We start from the raw sequence: 23,098 nt of genomic DNA, 5'->3' as shown, positions 1-23,098 counted from the left end.
AACGTCAGTATTTTATAATTTTTTCTTAACCTTAGCACTCACATGCTGGTGTGCTAACTTTGCTAGTTAATATTTAGCGCTAACATTTGGTAGGTAATTACATTTATTTGATCTTTAAACTAGAAAATGACCATATTTTTCTCATTAAGATGAATTTGTTTACCATTAAATCTGGATTATTCACACTCTTTTCATGTTGTTTTATTTAAATAAATAACCTTCAAGTCATTTCTTAGACTTCTAATTATTTGCAACTTTCTTCTGTGTTTTACGTTTAATTAAAACCCAATTTCAGACCAAATTTAGACCAAAATGTCCCTTATAGTCACATTAGACCACTTTTAAGAAGCTTTATTAGTTTGTTTTCTTTTGTCACGCAGTCACTGGAAAATAAAATGACTTAATTTGTCTTTTCTGTGAATAATGATTCTTTTTATTTCATTTTTGACAAATACAGCATGTTTTTTTTAGTGTAAAACCAATTAAAAACCCAATAAAATTAAACAGTAAGAAATTGTTTGGGTTGTTAACGTGTCCATAGAGCCGCCGCCGCGCCACAAACTGCAGCAATAAAAGCTGCCATTCTTATTAGCAGTCAGTCGTTCCTGTCAATCACTGGCTGACAGCCTCGGGCCTTTTGCCTTATTAGTCAGAGCATGAAGGGTGTGTGGAGGTCGGGGGGCGGGGAGGTCGCAGGCGGCTAACCTCTGCGGGGACGGGGGGTGTTGGGTGTCGCCTCATGACGACCGCCTCCCCTCCGCTGCAGAAAGCCAAGTGTGAAATTCACAGCTTACCTGACCAGAAAGTCGAGTCCCTGAGTGGATTATGTCGGGTAAAACTGATCGGCAACGTGACAACAGGAAGTGTGGTGAAGGAGGCATAATGCTGCGGGCTTCTGTAATGAAACGGCAGATAAGGCGGCGCTCTGCCTCTGTTTATTGGCGGTTTGTGAAACGCTCGGTTGCAGGAAATCACATTCACTCCGCTCTCTTTGATGCCTCTGGAGATTGACGCTTCCTGCGGGTGGAAACACGGATTGCGACCCCGCCTCCAGACTCCGGGGCCCCGACGCCTCGGGTTACGGCCTCCCCTCAGACTCAGAAGCTTCCTACGGTTTTCTCATGGCAGCCGCAGCTTTCATTGTGTTTTCTCTGGGTTTCATGTTAACAAACACAAAGCAGTGGAAAATTCTTCCAAACACAATCCAGAAAAACTGGGTCGTCCATTTGCAGTTACAGTTTAGAACCTCAATTTGATTCAGTTACGAGTCTTGCCACACATTCTCAGTCCTGACTTGGACTAGACCACTCAAAAACATGAAGATGGATTGATCTGAACTGTTCAATTCAAGTCCTTTTGTGTGTTTAGACGAGAAAACTCCAAATGGGTCTTAACACTTTTCTATTTACTGGTTTTCTTCCAGGATCCAATTTAGCTCCATTCAGCTAATCAATGAGATGAATGGATGAATTTAACCCAGTAGAGGGCGCTATACCATGATGAACCACATGGTGTCATTGACACACGGTGGGTTGAATTTAGCACTATAGCTTCTGCTAAATAGCACAATGGTATGCTACATTAGCTTCTGCTAAATACTGTGCTGGTTTAGTGTTTCAGCCTTAGATTTTGCTAAATAACACATTGATGTAGCATATAGCAGGTTCTGCTAAATACCATGTTGGTAAAGCGCGTTAGCATTAGTTTACGCTAAATACCATGTTTATATAGCACATTAGCATTAGCTTCCAGTAAATGCCATGTTGGTGTAGCGCTTTATCATTAGCTTCAGCTAGTATAGCGCATTAGCAATAGCTTCTGCTACATCCCAGGTTGGTATGTAGCGCAGCTAAAGCTCATGATTAGTGATTTAGGGTTAGCGCTGCTAACTTTTTAGATAGTTGTGTCCACCACTGATGATAAATATAAATATGGCACCAAAACTGGTTCCAGTCCTTTTAACTGCAGTCCTGGATTCCAGAGTAAAAGGAGCTAAACGCAAATGCCTGCCTCACTTTTCAGATTTTCCTCTTTTTTTCTTTTTTTTTTAAATGGAAGCTCTGTGTTGGACTCTGACATGAAATCAGAGTCAAACATTACAGTTTGTGGTTTTAATGCTAAAATATTAAAGACGTTTCTCCTTTGGCAGGAGGAAGGAGGCGCCACGGGCCGCTGACTCCGCGGCGAACAATAGCGCGCTTTGAGACACTCCGGCGTTGGGAGAAACCTCGCGGTCCTGAGAGCCAGTCAATATTTGGACGTGGTTGGCTCTTTTTTTCTCACTTTTTTGTGTCCGCTTCTTAATCCAAGCGGAACCGAGCGGCGGGGAGCCGGGAAAAGGCTGAGAGGGGAAAGCGAGGGTAAACAGTGGGAACAATGCAAATGGGGCTGCTCACAATGCCGCTGGGAAACTATCACAACCCGGCGCGAAGAAAACACAGCGCCCCGTCTCAAAGTGAAGATTAAAAAGAGAGCGGAGGAGCAGAGGTCAACGTGGGAAAAAATCCGAATCACCTCAAAGGACTTTTCAGTAGAGATACGAATATTTTAGCGAATCCGATTTTTAGAGTCACGATCCGATTCAGAAACGATTTTTCTGTTCAAACGGTTTAGAGACACCATGAAATTACATCGTTTTATCTTTAAACAAAAATAGATTTGGGCATAAAACTAACGTCAGTTGCTATGGCAACAAGTTTGTGCAGAAAAACTGAGAAAACGAGCGATTTTCAGTTGTTCAGTGTTTCTTCAGTTTTATTTCCACATTAGTTCTGCTGCAGGATGTTATTGTTTACATCTACGATACGCGTTTAGTCCGTCTGGACTTACTTAACAAGTTCGTTGCTACTTGGGTAGTAACTAGTTACATTTACACGAGTAACTGTTATGAAAGGACGTACTTTTAGGAGTGTTTTTATTTCATTATGAAGTATTTTTACTCTTACTTTAGTATAATTTCTGGAAGCTCTACTTGTCTGAATGTGTGTTGGAGTAATCCTCCTTTAGTTGATGTTGCTTTGTGCTGCAACCAAACCAGATCATTCCCATTCTAACTGTTTGGCAGAAAGAGCAACTGCATGTATATTTACATCTCAAGCTAACAAAGTTAGCCGCAGCGACTGATCAGATTATTTACTAAAGCAAACAGCAACCAGAAGAGATTCCTTAATTGTCTAGAGGAGGAATATGTTGCATCTGCTGCGGGAAACTCTGGTTGGGAATTATCAGGGATTAAAGGAGACCCCCGGGGTGACGCTGCGCTCTCTCTCTCTGCCCCCCAGCTGTCCGGGCCGCCGTCCCACCCAGCGAGCCTCTTTCATGACGGAGCCGGTATCAGTTTCCATGGCTTCGGAGACACAAACAGCCAGCGAGATTAGAGAAGGAACTCCGGCCCCGATTCTCCGCTGATCCTCCTATCAGCAACAAATAAACACCTTGGGCAACAGGCGGCGGCGGCGAGCGGACCATATGGACCCGGGTGGGCTCTAATGAAGCAGCTAAAGAGCTGCGGAGTGGGGAATTCACTAATGGCTGCCTGTCAGAGCAGCAGTAAATACCCGACTCTTACATTTACTCCGCCGTTTGGGTTTCCAACGCGGCTGACGGCGAACATATGGGGCTCGTTTCACTTTCCGCCTGGAAAAAGCTGCACTTTGTGTTTTTCCTGGTCGGGTTTCTGGGGGTAATTTCCTTCTGGTGCCACTTTCCAGTTGAGCCCATTGAGAGCGGGATTTGTAATTCGTCCCACGACTGTTAGTAGTAATCTAAAGGCAACATGCTTCACGAAGCTGCGCCCTGATCCCGACTGATTTACCTCAGTCAATATTTATTCTGCTCCATCCAATGCAAACTTCACTAATACTTTATAGAAGCCGAACATCTGCAGTCAAATGTAACCCAGAAATCAGGCAGTGGAGTCGGAGTCACTTAATCAACTGATGAATGGAGAGAAAACAGGATCCAAACTTCTGAAACGTCTTCAGAAATATGCAGATTATATACCTGCAAGAATTTAAATATATTTAAATATGTGACATACCTGCATATTTATTAAACAACAATAATATCTATAAACACCAGCAGGACTTAAGGGAACCAGATGGATTTATAGAAACCAACTGGAAGAATCAATGCCAGCCTGATTTAAAAACATCAACAGAAACATCAGCACTACGGGTGCAACGATTTATCGGTCAGCCGATTTATCGGCACCGATTTCCTTCATTTCTGTGATCGGGTAATCTTTACATGTGAAGCTGATCTTCTCCACCGATCTTATCAACCTCTGCAAACGTCTCAAAATGAAAAGTTGTGGTTTTCTTTTCTGTGAGAGAGAAGTTTGACTGATAAACCGGCCGACCAGCTCATGTCTGCACATTTACAGTTAACAATAGTCGCCCCATTGTTGCCAATTCAGCAACTTTCTTGATATATTGAGCAACATTACAGACAAAAAAATGTCATCAGCCAAAATCGAAATCAATAACTCAGGCTTTTTAAAAGATCGGTAATCAGCGATCAGCCAGAAAACTGCAATCGGTCGCCGCTAATCATATAATCATAATGGTTTAGAATCAGACTCAGTTTTATTCACCAACTTTTGTCCAAATAAGAAAGAAATTTAACTTCTTATGATCATTCAGTGATCAGTTGAGCCACAATCGATTCCCATCGTTTTCTGATTTTTATATATAAATATTGTGGTTGTTCATTTGATGGTACTGTAACCAGTTTGGTTATAAAACATCTTTTAAACCTCTCATCTTTAGCAATAACATGTTTCTGGAGTTGTGAACACAATGAGGAGGATTTGATTTAACATCAACGAAACGCTGAAGTTTGAATTTAGAAAGAAAAATCTGCTTAAATAAAGATTATAGTTTATTTAAACAGCAAAATGGGCTCAGATGAAACTGATTTTCCAACTATTTCTAAGTTTAAGCTCAGCAGAAACTCAACGCTCATGTTTTACTGTTATAGTGATAAAAGTGATGATAGGATTATTTATTACTGCTTTTTATGTGACTGTGTGAATTTTCCTGCATGCACAAACACAAACGCTGCTTTTGACAAATAAATCAATTTGTAATATGATTCTTTAGGACACCAGTCATAAAAAGTGATTTGTGTCTAAACTGCTCACAGTCACTGCATTTAATCATATTTTAAGACTTATTGATGTTTTAATGTTCTCAATGAATAAACAGTGGAGAAAATAGAAAACTAAAAATCACAACAGTACAAGCAGTTCTGGGAGGATTTAGACAATAAGTGGAATTTGATAAATCAAAATTATGATCACGATAAATGAGAAACGATACAATAAAAACACGATACAATAAAAACACGTCTCTAGTTTACAATAGATCCGCTTTAATCGAACTTTAGAAAGAAGTAAACTCTGGTTCAGTTTGAATGTATGTGTGAACGCCAACCAGGAAGTGAACTACAGTCCTGGGAATTCTGGGTAAATACAACCAAAACAAACGTGTTAGCCTAGCGCTACCAGTAGAAATGGCTCGTGGATTTTTAACAAAGACAAAAGAGAAATCCTATAATTTCTCACATTTGACGCCTCTTCATTTTTGTTTGTATTTCTTTAAGTCAAAAGTTGAGCTCAGTGTCGTTTTCAGAGGTTTTCGTTTCGTCTCCTTCAGTAATTCTTGGTGCAGCGCCCCCACAGGCCAGGAGGGGAACAGGTTTGGTTGGTTTGACAGTGCAGACCAGTCAAACCAAAACTACCAAACTTTCTGGTGTGAAACACCCTGAAGTAACTCTGACCAGAAACCGAAAGCAGAAGATTTTTGTTTCCAATCCTTCCCATCAGCGCGGGAACGTTTTCTGTCTCTGTGATCAAAGAGAGCTCATGTTTATCTAGATTACAGAAGGAATCCTTTCAGCTTCCTTAAAACAATAGGGTGGGGAGGGGGGAGGCATGAAAATGTCAACGCATTTCCACTTTTCATGACTCAGTTCCCATTTCAATTCCAGAGTTCCTGTTGGGGGATTTCAGAAGAAGAAGAAGAAAAATCTGAGTCAGGAGAAGAAGAGTCTGGGGTGCGAAGTGGGGAAATGTGGCAGCAGGTTCCTACAGCGACTGGAGCTGCATTAAACAGCGGGGAACGCAGCGCGGGTCAGAGGGGCCCTCCGTGCTTCCAGCATGGCCCTCGTTTACATCATACAGCTTCAAAGTCATGAATGAGAAAAGGGAAAAAGTCATTTGGAGTTACTCATTTATTCGCCCTCCATTCTGGAGGGGACAAAGCCCAGGCGGGGCGCCGCGCCGGGGCCCCGCGACGCCCCGTTTCTGACCCTGACAACGGCCCCCTCTGCGCCGCTTAACCCGCGCCGCGCCTGGTTACTGCCGAGTGTGTGACCCCGGCATGTGGAGCTCCCACTGGGTCCGGGAGGGGGGAGCGCATGGCAACCCAGAAACAAGACTTGGACGCTGGGAAGAGTTTCAACGCCAGGAAAAAGTAGAGAAACGAAGTCAATTGAACAGTTCACCTCCATGACAATAAACGATGTGATAGGCCAGCATAAATACTTTACAGAGTTATAATGACGGTTTGATTCCTCAGCTCCGGGTTTTTTATTTTTACTGATGGATTTGAAAGAAGAAATAAAATTCACGTTTTTGTGCTTCTAAAAACGACTCAACAAAGAAAAAACACCCAGATGTTTGTTAATTTCTGGAAAATGAGTTTTCTTAAAAAACCTCACGAATGCAATGTCACAAATCACCAGGCGCCGTTACCTAGCAACCGCAGCGAAGCCCAGCCCGTTACCTAGCAACTCCAGGTGAATGCTAGCAGGTTTGGTCGGTTAAAAGCGATAATATGGAGCAAAGTAAGTGGTAAAACCAGCATGACATAATGTTACGTCAGTTATGTTAAGGGAAAAGTGAACATTGAATTAAACGGCTACATTTAAAGTTGAAAACAGCCTTTACTAGGTTTAAGGAAACGTTAGCTTGTCACTTTAAATAAAGTTTATTTTAATGTTTGCTGAGGTAAGATTTAGCGCTGAGAACAGGATTTATTTAGCCTGGTAAGAAACAGCCTCTTGTTCTGAGCTCTTTGGTTCGACCAGAGGATTCGGACTCTCAGCTATTGAGAAACTATTTTTTTTCATGGATTTTTTCCCATCGTTTGGACGCAACTTATGGAACGCACCAGTTCGATGCTATGAAGCTTAGCAGAAATTTCCTGTGCTGTAAACAACCGAGTCAAACAAGATGGCTGTTAAATGGCCAACATGGACTGAACGGCTTCGTTCACTTCCTCCTCCATCGATTTTATTATACCAGTAAAATAAAATCCTTAAACGGTGCAGAAAATCAACATCTTTAGTCACAACGTCTCCTTCTGTTCCTTTGGCCCGTTTGAAATTCTACCAGAGGGAATCCAAGTGAAATGGAGAAAGTCTAGACTGAGCACTGAGGGGAGATGAGAATCAAAGAAAACTGTGTAGGAAGACAAAGGCTACGACAAAATGATGTTGGTCATAATTTTCAGTTTTCTAATATTCAGTTCATCCAGCATGTGGCCTGAAAGTTTCCATTTACCCTAAAATTGCACATAAAAAAATGTGCTAAATGAAAATACACCAATTTAGTTTTTTGATCAAAAGTTTTTGCCATTAGAATGACGTAGTTTGTTTTTGTTTTTTTGCTTAACTGAAATTTTTTTTCGTAAAAGTGCAATGGAAACAGCTTTTTTGCATCACGAGTCATAATCAACAACCAGATGTTACTACTGTCAGAAACAACAAAGCAGACGACAGGAAGTGGCAGAAAGATGATGACTGCACGTTTTTTATGACATCGTGGGAACAGACAGATTCACGCTGTGTCTCTTATTTAATGGAAAAACATCAAAATTGCATTTTTTTTCCACATTAGCGGAATATCGATAAAGTTTTACACACATTTGTAATGGAAAAGCAGCAACAGAAACAGTTTTTTATTGAGGGCCAACGGGAAGAAAATGCTGATTTAACCCCAAACGTCTGCAGAAACACACACACCCACACACACTCACACTCTTGCTCCCACAGTCACTGTATTTTTGGTGAAACGCCAAACATGTGGCTCTGACTCATGAGGGGAGGCGGCCTGCAGCTCACAGCACCAGATATGTCACTCTAACAAACAATCTCAAGCTTTTCAGTCAACAAACATAAAAATTCTCAAATCAAAGCAGAAACTGATAATCAGACTCTTAAAGCCTCCAAACAGCAGGTCTAAAAAACTCCAGCACACACCTCCCTAACCGAACCGGACCGAACCGAACCGAACTGAAGCTGGCAGCTCAGATCCAACTGCAAATGATCCAGAAAGGCCACATCCTGACGGCAGACAGAGGCTCCATCCATCAACACAAACAAACCGACTGGAGGCAGGCAGAAACATCTCACCGCTGCAGCCGGTTCTGGATAACTCACTGCCTTCCAGGGAGACACTTAAACTGGTCAAACTGGTCCACGCTGATTATAGGTTCAATAAAAAACACATTCATGATCCGTGAAACGTTTATTTTATCAGTAAAATGCAACAAATATGAACATTTTGCACCAGAACCAGCCTGTATATTGGGTCAAACATGATTTGAATTGAATATAAACACGTAAACTGGTCAAACATGGACTCATTTATTCCACTTTCATTATTTAAAAAAAAATATTTAAGTGTTTATTTTATTACAAAATTGGGAAATATATATTTATTAAAATCTACAACCAGCCTATATTCAGGCAAACCTTCACACAAATTAGAGATAACAAAAAATCCACAAAATGTTGCATTTTAATAATTATTTTGGATTATTAAACTTTAAATTGGGTTGAATCTTAAAACTTTAATATAAAGTATGGTAGAGTTATATTACAGGTTTTAGTTTATGATATTTTTACGCGTTGTAGCGTCCAAATTGAAAATCGAAATCATTCTACGACGCCTGCAGATGTTTCCTAACAGAGTTTATAATCTAGAAAACATTTATTTTATTGGTAAGAATCTGAAAAACCTTCAAATTCTTGTTTCTTTCTGTATTTACGCAACATTATCGATGAAATTTGGATCAATTTACTGCACAATGGAGATGAACCAATCAAAAATAGTCAATAAAATAATTTAAATTTAAAAATATCTTCATTAACTGCATATAAACACACCAACCAACCCATTGTAGTCAAGTTTAATTAAAATCATTATATTAAATATTTTTCATTCTTTCTTTTCCATCTGATTCCTGCCTCAGTCACAAAAACTTCTCTTTATTTCTTCTGTTTGTTATAATCGTGTAAAAATCGGTCCTGTTGGGAAACTGATCGGTGCGTTTCTGCTTCGCAGCAGAAATGAGTTCAATGCTTCGTGTCTGAAAGCGTTGGAAACACTTTTTTCACGGATCGTAAACTGGATTTTATAGAACCTGACTTGAGTGCAGAATAAATTGGTCCAATTTTGACAATTGCTTCAATCCAAAGTGGGTTTAATGCAATAAAAACGACAGTTCCCTCAATTTCTGCACGTGTTGTAAAGAGTTTGTCTGTAATTAAGTACTAAAAAGTTCTGAATTACACTTTCCGATGTGTCTGACCAGAGAATATGTTGGTTTCTTAAACTATTCTCAATCTAAACCTTTAAATTGTGACATTTTTTGGTGATTTTTTCTTGGAAATAAGATAATAAATAATTTTTTTTAAAGAAAAACTTTAAGAAAAATAGAAATAATTCAGTCCAGGTTTAACAATTCATGCATAAGCAGCGCTGAAAATGCTCAATTTTTAGTGTTTTCACAGCTAAAATAAAGGTTCCATAAAATTTAAAATGTGTTTTTCAGAATCTGTGATCAGTGCAGAATGATCCGGTCCCGGTTCGGTCGGTCACACGGATCCAGATCCAGAACCGGAGCGGATCAAAGTTGCTGCAGAGTCCCTTAAAACGCGGTGGAATGACCCTTTAGTGAAAGTTGAGCGCCGCGCCGGGGACTCCCGGTTCGGTTCGGGACACTTACTTTGGGTTGGTCCGGTTCCAGAAGACAGCGTAGCGGTCCGACGCCACCTTGGACCCCGGGTCCTGGCCGAACACGCACATCCCAATAATGAGGATGAGGAACAGGATCATTTCCACCTGCGGCATGTCTGCGCTGGGCTGAGGTCCGGTTCTGGTTCTGGTTCTGCTGCGGAGCGTTAACTCAGCCTCCCTCTGCGTGTATCTGCTTGCTTTCTGTTAAACCAGCTGATCTCGGATCGGTTCCGTTCGGCGTAACTCCGGGTTCAGCTGTCGGACCGACGAGGCGCACATGGAGCGCCGCTGCTCCGCGGTCCGGAGGCTTCAGGGCGGCCGAGGAGGGTCGGCTTTCTCCGGATCCGGGCTGAACTCTGAGCCGCTCCTGGTTCCGGCTTCTTGACGCAAAAAGAGTGAAGCGAGGCGGAAAGAAAACAACAGAATGACGCACAGGCTCTGCGCCAGGAGCGCACAGGACGCGGCTGCTCTCGGGTCTAAGTGAAGGAGAACCAAGTCAGCAGCGCTGTGGCTGCCGCTGCCATGCTCTCTCCCGGACCAACCCCCTCCCTCGCTCCCTCGCTCCCTCTCTCTCTCCCGGACTCCCTCCTACAAGTACCAGCCGCCGCACGCTGGAAGAAATGTTCTCCTCCTCAACTCAAACTGTTGAGTCTTCAGGCTCATTTTCTACAGCAGCTGAGAACAAATCCGTCCGTCTGATTCCTCTGCAGCAGCAGCTTTCCTGCAGAAATCTGGAAAAATGTTTAAGGGATATATGGAAGGCCAGAAAGGACAAAATTATATAACTATATCCATTAAATAAATGTTTTCCATTTACATATATAATCAATTCTTTAAAACAAATATAGCCTATCAGCAATTTTCCTGCTGACATCAGGAACAAAATTGTAGGAAACTATGGAAGGTCAGAAAGGACAAAATTATGTAAATGTGTCCACTAAATTAGTATTATCAAATAAATGTTTGCAAACTAATTTATTAAATATGTGATCTGATCTTTAAAATGTATATAACAGCAACTTTCCTGCTGAACGCAGGTCAGGAATTAAAGGAATGTTTGGAGGGCTGGAAGGGGCAGATGTATATAAATAGATCCTTTATTAAATTTACCTTTAAGTAGATAAATGTTTAATAGACAGTTCATTTATTAAATATATCACTAAATATGGAATTAATAATATTTGCTGTTATAATTGCTTACAACAGTAGCTTTTCTGTTGAGCTCAGGACAAATATTGAGGGAATATATGGAAGGTCAGAGAGGACAAAATTATATAAATATGTCCATTAAATGTGTAGTTAAATAAGTAGATGTTTTCCAGGTAATTATTATTCAATATATAATCAAGTCATTAAAATGTATGTAACAGCACTAAAAAAAATTATTTCAATGTATCATTAAATAAAAAATTTTTTAATAGACAGTAAACTTATTACATATCTCATAAAATCATTAAATCGCGAAGTTTTTTGTTAAATTAGCTCAAATCAGAAGCAACATTGACACACCTTCAGTGACATTGTGGCTGGTTATTTTTATGTTCACTCTTTTGTCCCAGTGGTTGATTCTATGGAGGGCCAAAAGGAACAAAACTGAACAAATAAATACATAATTGAATCATTGATTAGATGTACCATGATTGCCATGGCCATGATGAGCTTGGAACAGCCAATGCAGATAATTAATCACAATTAAACATGGTATTTAATTATTTTACAAATCAAATCATCTCATGAAAATCCTGCACTACCAGTGCTGCCATGTTTTTTGTTTAAAGAGTCAGGTCATACAGATCAGTGTTTCCCCCGCCTCTTGTCTTTGATGGGATAATTTGATTGATAAAATCATTGATGTTGCAGGACTACAAACAATGATATAATTAAATATAAATTAAATCAAGTACCTTCATCAGCAATTATGTTTGCTTTTTAATGATTAAAAAACATTTAGTCAATTAATTTCCTGTTAAATAAATTATCTAAGCATTTGTTTAATGATCTATTTATGTATTTAATTTTGTCCCTGCTGGTTCTCCATAGAAATCAACCACTGGGACACAAGAATGAATATAAAAATATAACCAGACACACACTGGAAAAAATACATTTTCTCACATTAGATCAGTTAGAAATTATTATTATTAATAAACTATAAACTCTAGTTAAAAACCTAAACTGGATTATTCTATAACAAACAGATATGGATTAAATCGTAATTTGAGATTCGGGGTGGTTGCCCAGGGCGCCGTTCCTGCTCCATCCGCCCCTTCGTCGCTCTGACTGTTTGTTGTTACAGACATTTCTTACAGCGTGGAGTTTCGGGCTGCGCTGCTTCCCATTGGCTTTGGGACGTTTGAATGGCAGCAGCTTGACTTACTAAACCAACATGCTGCTCTGCCTGCAGCATTCCCAGACCTGCTCACTGATCCCGGCCACTTCCTGCAGACCACATCGCTTCGTTATGATCCACCTTCATCTGGCAGGTCGATCCGTTTGGTCAAAACTCAATAAAACTGAGTGGATAAAAACAACTCTGCTCCAGATGCGTCATAAAAGATCTACTATTTACTTTTATGTTGATTTAAACTTGATTTTATTTGGATTTCTGCATAAAACTCATGTTAAAGTGACGGCTTCTGGCCCACAGCGCCCCACTCTGGTCAAACTAGGAACGTCCTCAACTCATAGAAGAGATGCTTACACGTTTTCTATCTCTAAAAATGCCAAATTTAATAAATAAGCTTCTTTTCTTTTAGAAAAACACAAAAAGTAGTTTGTTTTTTTTACTCCATGAATGCATTTTCTCCTGCAAAACACCTAAATGTGTCAAAAAGTAATATTTATAAATCAGATTAGTAGTAGAATAGCTAACTGAATATTTAGCTTAGAACAAAACATTTAGCTTCAATCTAGATGTTAAAAGCTAAATATTAAGTTAGCAAGTCAAACATTTAGTTCATAACTAAATATTTACCTTACAAACTAAACTTGCTATTTTAGTAAATAGTAAAGAAGCTAACTAAATATATAGCTTGGAGCTAAATATTTTAACTACTAACTGTTTAGTTAGTAGTTAAATACCAAGTCAGCAAGTTAAATATTTAGATCTGAACTAAATATGTAGTTTAAAAACTAAACATGCTATCTCTAGCTTAGTAAACAGTAAAATAAACTAAATATTTAGCTTAATGCTAGCTCCAAACTTGGTTTAGTTAGTAGCTAATTAAGTTAGCAAGGTAAATATTTAGATGTGATCAAAAATATTTAGTCTACAAACTAATCCAGCTATCTTAGTAAATAGTAAAACCACAAACTAAATATTTAGCTATTTTTCTTTTTATGAAGCTAGCAGGTTTGTAGCACCACATCATGCCTGATCACACGGAGATTCCAGGACAGATGAAAAGTTGTGTCTCAGAGTTTTGGTAGAATCCCGTGAATCTCGTCCTCCACATATGGAGGAACCTGGACTGGTGGGGAATCTTCCCAGGAGAGGATTTTATTATCGTTGAAAGAACAAGACACCGGTGGATATTTTCTTTAAGCAGCAGCAGCTTGTCTGGGACCAGGAACGTCTGTGACCCTGAGCAGCAGCGGCCCGGTTTCTTCCACCTAAAGAGATCTGCTGAACTCCATCCAACCTGCGTCAGCCTCCCCCCTCCATCTGCCGCCTCCCGCCGACGCCACGTTTCTAAAAGGTTCGTTTCGAAACTGACGCTTTCTCAGCGCACCGAGCTTCTGGTGCACAGCAGTAAAACAGATGGAAATGCAACACGGATATGAAAGAGAACTGCTCCAGCAACTTCTCCTGCTACATGTAGATTAGCATCCTCACTGTTTATGCTAACGTAAAACACATCGCTTGAACCATTTCAGTTGCTTTTAATTTCTTAAATTATTGCTCTGAAAAAAGATCTCAGCAATTTCAGAGGAGATGCTAATTTTCCTGTGTCTATTATGAAAATAGTTATATCTGCCTGATTAGAATAGAATGTTCTTTTGTCTTTAGCATTAGCTTCCGCTAAATACTGTGTTAGTATCACACCTTGGATTTTGTTTTGCTAAATACCATGTCAGTAATGCACTTTACGACTAGCTCCCACTCAGTATTCTTATTTTCTGACTCTGCCTTCCCAAGACAGTGTATCTTCAGTCAGAGGCTTTTTCAAACTCACCGTAATACAGACTGCTACAAGAGATATTTCAGCCATCACTATATATCTGAATTAATGAGCTACAACAACATTTAATTTCGTTTTGGGATCAATAAAGTATGTTTGAATTGAATTTGCTTTAAAACTATGTTTTGCTAAATATCGTATTGGGATAGCACGTTAGCATTAGCTTTCACTAGATAAGGTATTTTTAAAAGTCTTTTAGCATTAGCTCCAGCTACATACCATACTGATGTGCTTTCATGTTAGCTGAACTAATGGTTACTGCTGTAGGGTTCACACAGTTAGCGATGTCCAACCCTGGAAATTATAAGTAAAAATTTATGATCAACAGATTCAGATGGATTTAAATTTATTTTATTTAAGTTTTCACAAATTTTAACTTGATGATAGAGAAAGTACAACTGTCTTACTGTTCTGAAATTATGATCATCATTTATCCTAGATGTATCCAAGAGGTCCATATAACTCTGGAGGAGCTGCAGAGATTAACAGCTCAGGTGTTAAATCCTTCCTTTATTGAAAAGGACAAATATATTCTGGTCTGATGAAGCTTGGAAACTGCAGCTCAGAGGAGGAGCTGCGAAGGCGGGGCTAGGCCCACCCAGGTGGGCAAAATGGTTGCCATGGAGATTCAAGGATTTCTCAAATATATAAGAATATCATGTAAGAATCAAAGTAACACTCCAGATTTGTTTTTGATGATGGAATAATATTATAAAATGATGTAAAGATTTTTTTTTTTTAAGTTGAATGTACTTCCCCTTTAAATCAAAATCCATGCCACACTTTTCAGATTTTTTATTGAAAAATTAAACCTTGAAGATGTCTTTCCTCTTCAAAATGTGCATCCAGGATGTCAGCTGACTATTTTTTTCTTCATTTATACAGTGGAAGCTCAAGACTTTGAAAACGATGATAAAATCTACGGCAGATCACGTGGAAACGCCGCGGAGCGAAACGGCAGCTGCTGCAGCACCAAACACCTGACTGACAAACACCTGTTTGGAAATCCACAGCAAACTGGGGTCACCCGGTTCATCTATGTGTTTGTGCATGTAAGACTCATCAGACACACGCAGCGCAGCAGGCAGCCTGACGGCGCTGCTCCACCTCACCCAGGCAGGCAGGACTAATCCATGAGCGATAATCACCTCATCTCCCCGGCCAACGCGCCTGTCCTGCTTCATTCACGCCTCTCAGACGTCTGTGTTGCCCAAGACAATGGAGTCGTTATCAATTACAGTCTGCCAGAACAAAACACAGCAGCCTGACACACACACACACACACACACACACACACACACACACACACACACTTAGAGTATGATTTACTCTGAGTTTACACATCACAGAGGTGGGTAAAGTACACAAAAATTGATTAATTCGACCTGATCCAATGTTTCAGTGCTGCTGTTTGGTTAGAGGGAAGCGTTCAAATCAGGGCTTCCCAACATGGGGGGCGGGGACCCCGAGAGGGACGCCTGGTATGAAATTGAGGGTCACGGAATGGATTTCAGAATCATTGTTATCTGAAACCTGAGGCGTATGGAAGGCCAAAAGAGACCAAATTACATAAATGTAACATAAAAAACATAAATAATGAACTCTTTTTGTTTTTTTTTGATTAATTAAGGTTTGATTCCAGTTCCAAAAAATTCATTAACAATTCATTTTTCCCAGAAAAATCTGAAAAAAATAAAAATACTGAAGAATTTATAAAACAGAACTACAATCAACAGTTTTTCCTTCCACTCAACTTTTCATATGCAACTCATTGTAAAAACATGCAGTAACAAAAGAAGACTTTGGATCACTGAAATAAATCCATTCCTTTTTAGGCTTTGCTTCACAATCCTCTCTTTTTTCTTTTTCAAAATTTTCTACAATTTTTTTCCTTCCACTCAACTTTCCATCAATATTAGCTATGATTTTTGCTTCCGTTTAGACCTTTTCTACAAAGTGTGTCTGTATATATGTACTGGGTAATATTGCTTTGAAAAAGTCTTTTTTTTCTGCCTGTTTCTGATTTGAAGGAGCATTTATCATTTTCCCTCCACTTCTCCGTCGGCTCTGCGACTGTTCGGGTCTCTGCAGCCCAGCTGGAGGCGGTTACAGTCACTTAACCGACTAAAAGCTCTGCTCTGCTGGTTTCCAGAAAAAAGCGCACATGTAGGCCGGTGTTATTGAAATAAACGGTGCGTCAGAAACCAACCAAAGAGTCGCCGATTTCCTTTTTTCTCGCATGAATCCTGTTCTCACACAAGAGGAAATGTTGAGGTTTCTCCCAGAGGAGCTGTATGTATTCCTCCAAACGACATCCGGACGCTCACCTTCAGAAGAAGGAGTAATAAAAAGATTTGAAAAAGTGTTGAAAAACAGACAAATGAAGGTGAAATAGGAGTCGGGGTGTGAGGAAGACGCATGATGACAGGCCGGCTCTCTCAGGGAGACGTGGGAGGTCCGACGTTTCCCCGTTCGATCTCCTCCTCTGGGTCTGTGTGTGGCAACCAGTTCAGCTCTTTTGTATACGTGACCTCAGAGAAGACAAATACACAAACTCACAGAAAAACCTGAGCCTGTGTAAATGTGGAGAAACGCACACCTTGGGGTTTTTAACAGGGGTTCTGCACGGCGTCCATGTTTTCACAGTGACGTGTAGGTAAGTAAAGTCCGTGACCCGCGGAGCCGGCGCTGCTCAGAATCACCGAGACTCGGGGCTGCTGACACTGGAATGTGAAAAATGTTGGAACGGGCCGGGGTGAAAATCAGTTTTCATGTTTAATACAAACTGAAAATAAAAAAACAAACAAAAATTATTTGTAAAATTGTTGGTAATACAGTTTCTATTAAACGTATTGATCATATTGGGTGTTTATCCTTCTTATTGCTTTTACAAAGCAATAATGATCAACATAGTTTGGGTATTTTAAAACGTAATTATGTAAAAGTAAAATTTCCAAAATTGCAACATTTTCATTTTTATTTCCCCTCCTCACCTGTGGGGGCGCTGCTCAAAAACCGCTGAAGGAAATAACATGGAAACAACGTCCTTCTTTGTGAAATGTAAATAAAGCTGGATTAGCGTCACATTTTAGCGTTTGTAGCCATTTCTCCCGCTAGCACAAGACTAGCGCATTTGTTTTGGTTGTATTTACCCAGAATTCCTTACTCTGAAGTCCACTTCCTGCTTTTGTAGTGGTTGTTGTTCACATATGCATTCAAACCAAACCAATACATAAGTTTGTAGATGAACAAGACTTAATTTTTTTTTGGGATTGTTTATGCAATTAGACAAACTAACTGGATTAAAGTGAACTTTGTGCTAGCGGTAAAAACATAAACAACGATTACATTCATCCAGCAGGTCTTGATGCTAAATTTAGATATTTTTGCTGAAATCTCATTTATTTTTGGATGTTTATACTTCTGATTAAATGCGACAGATTCTGTTTGAGCGGTTTACGTCCCAAAGCGACACGCGTTAAGAATAACGTTAGCATCACACAGCAGAACTCTGTTTATGGAGGCAGTAATGGACGACGCTGTTGATGGGTCGATTTCAAAGTTATTCAGCAACGGGAGCCGACAGGATTGATTGATGAAGGAATTAATGAAAAGAAAGCCCAGCTTTTTCTGAAACATTGACTGCAGGTTCTGTAGAGAAGTCTGTCTGGATGCGTATTCGGCTCTAAGAGTGGTGGGACTGTGACGCTCCAACGACTCAGACGTGTTTCGTAACTGAAGAATTCCAATTGTTAGCCTTTGTTTACGTCTGGATTTACCGCGTCTGTCTTCTTCTGGTGCAGGATGATGACACATCTCACGTCAATGACGTAAAAATCAGATAACATGACTGTTTGAAAACATTCAGATACGATTTAGTTCCACATACGGAAGTGGAACAAATCAAATTTTATAGGGTGACATTTGCCTGCTGTGTGAACGCAGCCAAAGACTCCAGAGTAATGTGGTCCAATCTACAGGTACAACAATTTATCGGTGCCGATTTCCTTGATTTTACACTTGTACTTACATGTGAAGCTGATCTCATCTACCTTGGTAAAGATCCTCTTCTGTTCTGCTGCTCTGAGGATTTTTTTTGCTATATTTAGCGACATTTCAGACAAAAATAATTGGTATCAACCAAAATCGGAATTGGCTGGTCAGGATCGGTAATCAGAAAACTGCAATCGGTTCAATCTTTGGACAATATGTCTATCTTCCACTTCTTTGTACACCAAAACAGAGGACATGTTTGAAATGAACCAAATATTCCAGGAAGAGAACCTCACACCTCAACTGGAAGCCCCAAAGATTATGAGAAATTAGTTCCCAGAACCGTCCGATGTGGCCGATCCAGACGAAGTCGCACAGCTGATTAACATTTCAACATAAACATAAAGACAATTTGAGATTTATTTATTCATTTACTTTATTTTGGAAGCAGTGAATTAAACCCAAAGTGTTTCTGGTTCACGTTGTGGATGTAATGTGGAGTTGTGGATGTTATTTTATAACACCGGAGCCGCGTCACGTCTCTGTGCTTCTCCTAATTAGCGACAGCCTGTGGAGAAGCGTGAGGCGGCGGTGACTCTGCGTCGGCTCGTGATGATGGATCACAGGAACCGATGCCAGCCCAGCAGAGCAGCAGAACCTGGACTCACTGGAGGGAAGAGGCTGTAAAAACCCTGCAGTTTAGATGCTAATTCATTCATGGAGTGAATCATAAAGATGGAACAATGTACACCTCGAGTGTTTCTACTCGATTCTTTATTGAATGTTGTTTATAGCAAAATGAACAAACATAATAGTTAATGGTGCAGTTAATTGGGCTTAATATGGAGCATTTATGTTTGTTTTCTTGTCATTACAAACTGGGGCAAAGCTCATTTTTGTTCTTCATCACTTTATAAAGCATTACTTTTGAAAAAAGTCAGACAGACTAAAGTGAATCAGACAAACCTGAGAATTTTCTAAGAAATGACAACTTAGTTTTTTTTTATATCATAACTGTCGATTTTATTGAATGTTTTTCTGAAAAAAGAATGTCTGCACAACAATCACAATCAGCTAGAGCATGAATGAATATAAAGTTTTAAGGAGATAATTTACAAATAAATTAAGTAACAGATTTATTTCTTCTTATATTCTGAAAATTATCTTGAGACTTGGAGCTACAAAAATGTGAATAGATAAGAAGGTAATAGGTACATAAGTAGAAGAGACAACAGATAAGTGTCAGGACAGCTGGCTTGCAAAGGACAATGCTAGCTTACAAGCTAGCAGAGCATTGCAGCTGTTTTAGATACAATCCTCACTTGCTATATATCTAAAAATCAAACTAGCTAGCTAATTACAGCTTCCTACAGCAACACAGCAACATATCCAGTGTTGTTGATGTAAACTTAGCCAGCTAACTAGCTACCAGAAAAGTTACTATCCTAGACAGCTAACTTGAAAGCTAGCAAAACGCTAATTAATCCTGGCTAATAAACCTACAACCCAACAATCTAGGAAGATTTTAGCACCAATATGACCAATTTTACCACAAGTTTTTAAATCAATGATGTTGACTAATAGACTCAGTAACGATTGTCACTTCAGGTAATTTTATGTTTTTATCATCATTGTCAAAAATAAGCACAAATAAAATAAAAATAGAGCAACAACAAAAAAAAGTACTTTTTTGGTACCTGACCAGAAACAGAGGAAGCAAACGGTAAATGTATTGAGGTCAAAGGTTAATCAGAAGACAGCTGCCTCCACTGAAAACAGTTGGTCCTAAAATCTATAAAATATATATGTAGTAAAAATTAGCAACAGGGAAATAACTTCTTACTTAACTTTATCCATATTTATAGTAAAGAAAACCTTTAAAACAAGCGAATTTGGATGAGAAGCCAAGATATCGTCACATACAGTAAGGAGGTAAAGAAATCTCCAGGGGTTACTGTTACAGGGAAAAGTAGTTTATTGGCAAATTTCAAGGCTTTTGTGCACATCTTTATTAGATCTACTAATAACTGTGGAGGGGATGTATTTAGAATAAACACTCCCACCACGCTGCGCGTACCGTAAAATAAAATAAAAACTCCCCCATTAAAGTCCCACCGTATCCAATCAGTATATAAACATAAAAATCAGTGAGACATAAAGGATTTATAGGGAGGAGGAAGTCTCAGCAAACAGCAGAAACTCCTGAGGGCGTCTTTCTGGTGTCTGTTTAAAAACATAAAGCAGCCGACTGTGAAACAACGGGATCCAAGCTGATGGGAATCTGAAAACGAATCAGGAACAGAACGACGTCGGGTTGTTTCAGCCCGGCAGTGATGGAGCTGCCGACAAGCCCAAACGTAGAGCCAAAAATAAACACAACGTCCTGGGATCTTTGGAGCAACTTAAACGTGTCTGAATACGACGGTAAAATTTAATTCACTACAGGGTTCGAGTTAGAGGGACTCAGGTTGTTTTTATCCCTGATTGATCAAAGTTGCAACATTTGTTATGTTTTCAGCTGCTGTGATTCTGTTTGACACTACTCTGAATCAAATCAAACAAACCTGTTCACCTCCTTGCGCCCCCACAGGTGAGGAGAGGAATAAGTTTTTCAAATAGTTTGGTTGGTTTGACTGAGTGCAGTGTAAAAGAGAACCACAGCAGCTGAAAATATAACAAATGTTGCAATTTAACCAAGTCTTAATGACAACATTTGTTGGTTTGCCTGTTTGAACATCACTTTCTAGGCAAAGAAACTAGAGTTTGACTTAAGCGAACTAAGCAGAGCTAGTGGCAATGATGCAGCCTTAGAGTCTCGCAGGATGTTAGTAAGATGTGCATCCAATTTAGAAATTCAAGGTTGACCGATTCATAAGGGTGACCACAGCTGCCAGATCCCTGCTGGCTCAGTAGACAGTCATACTCCAAAACCCAAAGAGAGTTATCACACTGAAGTAATTAGCTAATTTTGACAGATAAAGCTGTTTATTAGAAGATTTAAAAGCATCAAGGCCACCAACACAGAGTTTTCATTACAAGCTACTCGGTAGGAAGGTGATGAAGGAAGGAGAGTCAGTGGGACTAAATTCCTGTCTTCTATCTGCTGTGTCTCACTGTGGACGGAGTCGGAGTGATTTACTGAGGGGTTCAGTGGGAGGTGGCAGCAATAACTCAAGGTAATCAGCATTTAGCAGCAATAAGGAGCCTGGTTATTGTAACCGTGTCAAAGGGAAAAAAAACTAGTTTTCACAGAAAGGAACTCAACTGGAAACTACCCAGTATGAACCATTAACAGGAATGTCTGGAAGAGAATGTGGAGGAGAAGTTTCAGGCAGCCAGGATTTTTCATTCAGAGGAATTTATGTTTTACTTTAAATAAATAAACGTCATGAAAAATATCAAGATGTTGGTTTATAAGATTTGTTTATGTAAACAAACCTCGTTACACAATTCATGGATGAATGGATGGATGATGGATGGATGGATGATGGATGGATGGATGGATGATGGATGGATGATGGATGGATGATGGATGGATGATGGATGGATGGATGGATGGATGGATGATGGATGATGGATGATAGATGGATGGATGGATGGATGGATGGATGATAGATGGATGGATGATGGATGATAGATGGATGGATGGATGATGGATGGATGGATGGATGGATGATGGATGGATGATGGATGGATGGATGGATGGATGATGGATGGATGGATGGATGGATGATAGATGGATGGATGGATGATGGATGGATGATGGATGGATGGATGGATGATGGATGATAGATGGATGGATGGATGGATGGATGGATGATGGATGGATGATGGATGGATGGATGATGGATGATGGATGATAGATGGATGGATGGATGGATGGATGATGGATGATGGATGGATGGATGGATGATGGATGGATGATGGATGATGGATGGATGGATGGATGGATGATGGATGGATGGATGGATGGATGGATGATGGATGGATGATGGATGGATGGATGATGGATGGATGGATGGATGGATGATAGATGATGGATGGATGGATGATGGATGGATGATAGATGATGGATGGATGATGGATGGATGATGGATGATAGATGGATGGATGGATGGATGATGGATGGATGGATGGATGATGGATGGATGATTGGATGGATGATGGATGGATGGATGCATTGATGGATGGATGGATGATAGATGATGGATGGATGGATGATGGATGGATGATGGATGATGGATGGATGATGGATGGATGATATGACATTGATGGATGATGATTTGGATGGATGGATGGATGATGGATGGATGGAATGATCTCCATTGATTTGGGATGATGGATCCAGATGGATGGATGGATGATGGATGATTGATCTTCTTCTTCTTCTCCTCTCTGATGGATGATTTGGTCGATGAATAAATTAACAATAAGCTCTTTGGTGTCTCCCTGCTGACAAACGTCCCCAACTGCTGTGAACCTCATCAGGGTTCATAATGATAACAGAAATGATGCAGCGTTGTGTGTTCAATATGTAGATGGAGTCATGAATACCAAAGAGTGTTTTCTTATGATAACTAATCACATCTCCTGATTCTGATTATGTTTATGTAGAGAGGTGAAAAACAAGTTATTAGAAAATGAAAACAATAAGTGAGAAAACAGGTTCCCCAACATAAAGTTTCTTTTTGTATCTTTAATTTCTCGTTGCAATAACTTCTTCCGTGCAATTCCACACACAACCGCTAGGGGCGCTGCCACGTTGGTGGCATAGAGGAGCCTGAGCACACAAGAAGAATAAATCTTCCCGTTGAATGAGAAGGAAGCTCATCGTGTGTCTCGTCTTTCTGAGACGTTGAGGGAAGATCGTTCTTTACATCACCTTCAGCCATCCAGG

The 23,098-nt window shown here is 39.9% G+C and overlaps 1 protein-coding gene across 3 annotated transcripts in view; it reads right to left on the bottom strand.

Annotated features, from left to right (window-relative positions):
* LOC122846979 (ephrin-A5b-like) overlaps window positions 1-10,585 on the bottom strand; it is a 105,918-nt gene extending 95,333 nt beyond the window's left edge. For all 3 annotated transcript variants that reach the window (XR_006373300.1, XR_006373301.1, XM_044144291.1), the window contains exon 1: window positions 10,017-10,585. Coding sequence is in view for 1 of the 3 variants with exons in the window: in XM_044144291.1 (XP_044000226.1) it covers window positions 10,017-10,141 (125 nt within the window). In the remaining 2 variants the exon portion in view is untranslated. The remainder of the gene's footprint in view (window positions 1-10,016) is intronic.
* Window positions 10,586-23,098: the final 12,513 nt, after the last annotated feature.

Source organism: Gambusia affinis, linkage group LG17, assembly GCF_019740435.1.
Source record: "Gambusia affinis linkage group LG17, SWU_Gaff_1.0, whole genome shotgun sequence".
NCBI classification, from domain to species: domain Eukaryota; kingdom Metazoa; phylum Chordata; class Actinopteri; order Cyprinodontiformes; family Poeciliidae; genus Gambusia; species Gambusia affinis.
Note: the sequence above shows the minus strand (reverse complement) of the source record. Positions and strands in the feature narration are given on the sequence as shown.